At 39.4% G+C, this 3,649-nt stretch overlaps 1 protein-coding gene across 1 annotated transcript in view; it reads right to left on the bottom strand.

The window, feature by feature from the left end:
- The window catches only part of smyd3 (SET and MYND domain containing 3), a 59,931-nt gene that overhangs the window by 5,493 nt on the left and 50,789 nt on the right, over positions 1-3,649 (bottom strand). Inside the window, exons 9-10 of the mRNA XM_035652429.1 lie at positions 2,432-2,519; positions 1,650-1,824 (exon numbers count right to left, since the gene is read on the bottom strand). Coding sequence (XP_035508322.1) covers positions 1,650-1,824; positions 2,432-2,519 — 263 coding nt within the window. The remainder of the gene's footprint in view (positions 1-1,649; positions 1,825-2,431; positions 2,520-3,649) is intronic.

The raw sequence follows: 3,649 nt of genomic DNA, 5'->3' as shown, positions 1-3,649 counted from the left end.
GAGAGAGAGAGAGAGAAGGAGAGCACTGCTATGCCACTAGAGCTCTGCCCTTCACACAAGATCAATTAGTCTTACACGGATGTTTGAGGGCTGGAGGTTCTCATCCTGAAGAAAATTAAAACTGTTAATAATCTGACATCTAGATCAAACAACGCTGTGTTTTTGTGATTTCCCCCTTTATTAGGAAGAGTGCATGTTTTTCATTTTATTCTTTTATTCCCTTTAACTGACAGCAGAAGAATGACAGGAGAGAGGAGTCTTCTTCTTTTGTATTTTTTTGTTTGCTGCACTTCACATACTCAAAATCTCTCTTCTGCTCTCTTTATAATGTCACCTTTATACTTCTCCTTGACGTTCCCCTTTCTACTTTTGTATTGCTTTCTTGCCACATCATAATCACTTCATCTACTTTTAAACATGAAAACCTTTAGGTCCTAACTTTAGCTTGCCAGCCCAGATATCACACTGCATCTAGAGGTTTGAAGACATTTAGCTCGGCAGCTGGAATAAAGTTAAAGAATAAAGTTCAATTCAAAGGTTATAAGGTCCCAAATATCAGTCAACTGATTATATTTGTAAAATTACTTTTTTAAATATTTTTTTTCTGAAATATACAATAAAATTCCATAAACAATGTTAAACACAGGACTCTGATGCCTGTCCACAAAACATGATGATCAGAAACCATAAACCCCAATGCAACAACAAAACTGTCTTTAACATCTAATCAGCGATGTGTCAGAGCAGATATGCTGGCAGAGAGAGCTCAACGCACTGCAACACTTCTTCTATGTCACCCGCACACTTCCACTATGTTCTTTATGACTGGCAGTAGTTGCAGGGCATTTCTGTAAGATGTCTTATCAAAGTACTGAAAGTCTTTCTAAACTTGCTTTGCTTTTGTTTGTACATTTGCCTGTAATTTCCAAAGAGCTCTCTCAGCCATTGCTGATTATAACCCAAAGTTTCTTTCAATCTGTTACACTCCATCATGTCTCCTTTATACTAACTTTCAAAATGAACCCTGTTGAGCTTTATGTCCCCTCCAGAAGGGAGGATAACAAAACAAAATCCTTGTCTACTTTACCAAAATCCAGTGTTTTGTGAAATCTCCTCAGTTCAATCTCCAGTTCAAACTCAAAAACAAGCAAAGGATCCATTTTATACCTGCGTAATAGATCATTAAACACATTTTTCCCCATTATATTCTACACTTTCTATGCATCACATGGGTCTCTGCAGGTAATCAGTCTAAGAATATCCTCTCTTTCAGAGGGTTAAAAACGATGGAGCTTGGTCTAAAATGCCGCCTGGAAGACTTTGTTCCAACTACGAAGGCATCACATATGAGTAGCAGCTCAAATCTTTGAAGTAATAATCTACATTGGTAAAGACAGTTATGCAAGTGTGCCTTCACTATGGGAGTTGCACTTCACATGCACTCTGGATGAGTTACTCTTTTCCTCACACTGCTGTCTATGCTGGAATCAGGAGGGAGAAAGTCTCTCCATCCAAGGGAATATTAACATTTAAAGGCAGAGGAAGTTTAATGCCCCTTAAATCTGAGAATATATGAGCCATCCATCCATGGATGAAACGTATATGTTTTAGTTTTCCCCATACAGTAATGTCCTACCTCAGAGACTCACCTGTATACTGGAAGGGTTTTCTCTCCATATCCCACAGCTTTCTCCCAATTTCCCAAGTGAATGGAAGCATCTAGAGCCATGTCTGTCATCTTGAGTTTATACAGATTTTCATCAGGCACTTTACCACCAACAGTTGATAACAGATGACTCCAACTCTCTTGTAGTGCTTGCCAATCTGAAGGGACACTTAAGGAAAAGCAATGTTTATACTGGACACCCAATAAAATGTTTGTTTATTTCATTTTGTGTAAGGACTCAGCTTTGAGGATTATGTTTAGATACATAATTATTTACTTTCCCTCCATTCCGTGATTACATGATTAAAGTTGTTAAAGGCCAGATTTATGTACATGGCAGCAGTGCACAATTTGATCTGCACCTGTAAATCAGGTCCTAAATCTTAACTGCCATCCAATGTTGGTTTATGGTAAAGTTTCTCTCTGAATAGAAACATTAATATTTACAGACAAATGTTAAAAAGTTGCACATTAAGTTGTGAGATTAGACTCCTTCCATGTGTATCCAATTCTTTTTATTTTAATTTATTCACTGACTTTGCTGGTTACTGGATTTATATATACCACCTCAACCTTAGGTATAGCAGCCATCAACATCTGAAACTTTGAAACTTGCAATATACCAGTCACAACACAGTGCTTATGAAATGTTGGCAGTGGAGAGATCCTTTACTTATAATATAATCATCATCCCACAATACAGCAGATGATGGATGATGACAGTGCTCAGTGTTGGCTACAGTGGATCTTGGAGGTAAAGGATACTTGACTCTGCTTTCAGAGCTTCCAGTCTGGGTAGAGCCTCCTTCAGCAGGCGGCATGTTGATTTCTCCCCTGACAGCATGAGTCTGTCCTGGCAAAGAGAGAAGGACCACCTGAATATCCACACACTGACTAAGTAGACATAAATGTCTGAACAAACACACTCATGTTCATACTTGACCTACGAGCAGGCACATATAGGACTATTATGAGGAGTGGATGGAGTGAAAAACACAAAAAAGCAGATACAATAATAGAGAGAGTATATTCAAATTCGACTGTTAATATGTGAGTTTATGTATATCTTATCGCAGCTAACTCACAGCTGACGACAACCCAAAATGAGAAATGCTCAGTGATCTGGTTAGTGTCTGGTCTGGTTTAAGTATTATTTAGAGCATAAATAAAACTTACCAACCACTATTGTGGATGTAGATATTTACATGCCTGACTAATAGTAGACTTTTTCTTGCCATGTGCATTAACACATGCACAACCTACAGGCATATGTGCAGACAGAGAAAAACAACACACTAACACCATCTCCTGGGTTTGATGTCAACAGTCATCTGTCGCTATGACAACTTTGGGTCACAACCCAGCAGCTCGCCATCATCATCTGAAGATTAAAGAGAAAAAGGGGGAACGACAGAGAGTGTGTGTGTTTGTGTTGTATATGGAACAAAGGTGGGTTGAATAGACACACACAGACATTGGTGTGTGACTGCACCACATTAGAGTGCTACTGTGTTGCGGTAGAGTAAGACCAAAGTATCATAGACGGCATATGGAGAACAAAGCTAGAGGCAGAAGTGAAGGCAGTGAAACAAGAAGAAGAAGATAGAGAGGAAAATGAAAACATACAAAGTCAGAGTAAGACAGTGAGATACTGGAACGGAAATACTGAGAGGATGAAGATGGATGGAAAAGAAAACTGTAGCTGAAAGACAAGATAATTTTTCTCATTTCTCAGTAGATGGTCAGAGGGGGAGACAAGGGCAGAGACAGAGAGGTGTGAAGAGGTGGAGCATGACAGAGTGATGGAGAGGAATAGGAGGACAGCAGGAGATAAGACAGAATGTGAAAGTGAAGGAGGAAAAAGGAGGAGAGGACAGGAAAAGGGTACACTGTAACATGTTATGCACAGATGACTAAGCCAACAGCGGCACGGCGGAGGTGTGTGTGTATGAGTTTGTGTGTGTGAGTGAGAGAGTGTGAGTG

Source organism: Morone saxatilis, unplaced genomic scaffold (genome assembly GCF_004916995.1).
Source record: "Morone saxatilis isolate NCDOM2014 unplaced genomic scaffold, NCSU_SB_2.0 Contig11, whole genome shotgun sequence".
Classification (NCBI taxonomy): Eukaryota; Metazoa; Chordata; class Actinopteri; family Moronidae; genus Morone; species Morone saxatilis.
The sequence above is the reverse complement of the archived record's forward strand: the minus strand, read 5'-3'. Positions and strand labels throughout refer to the sequence as shown.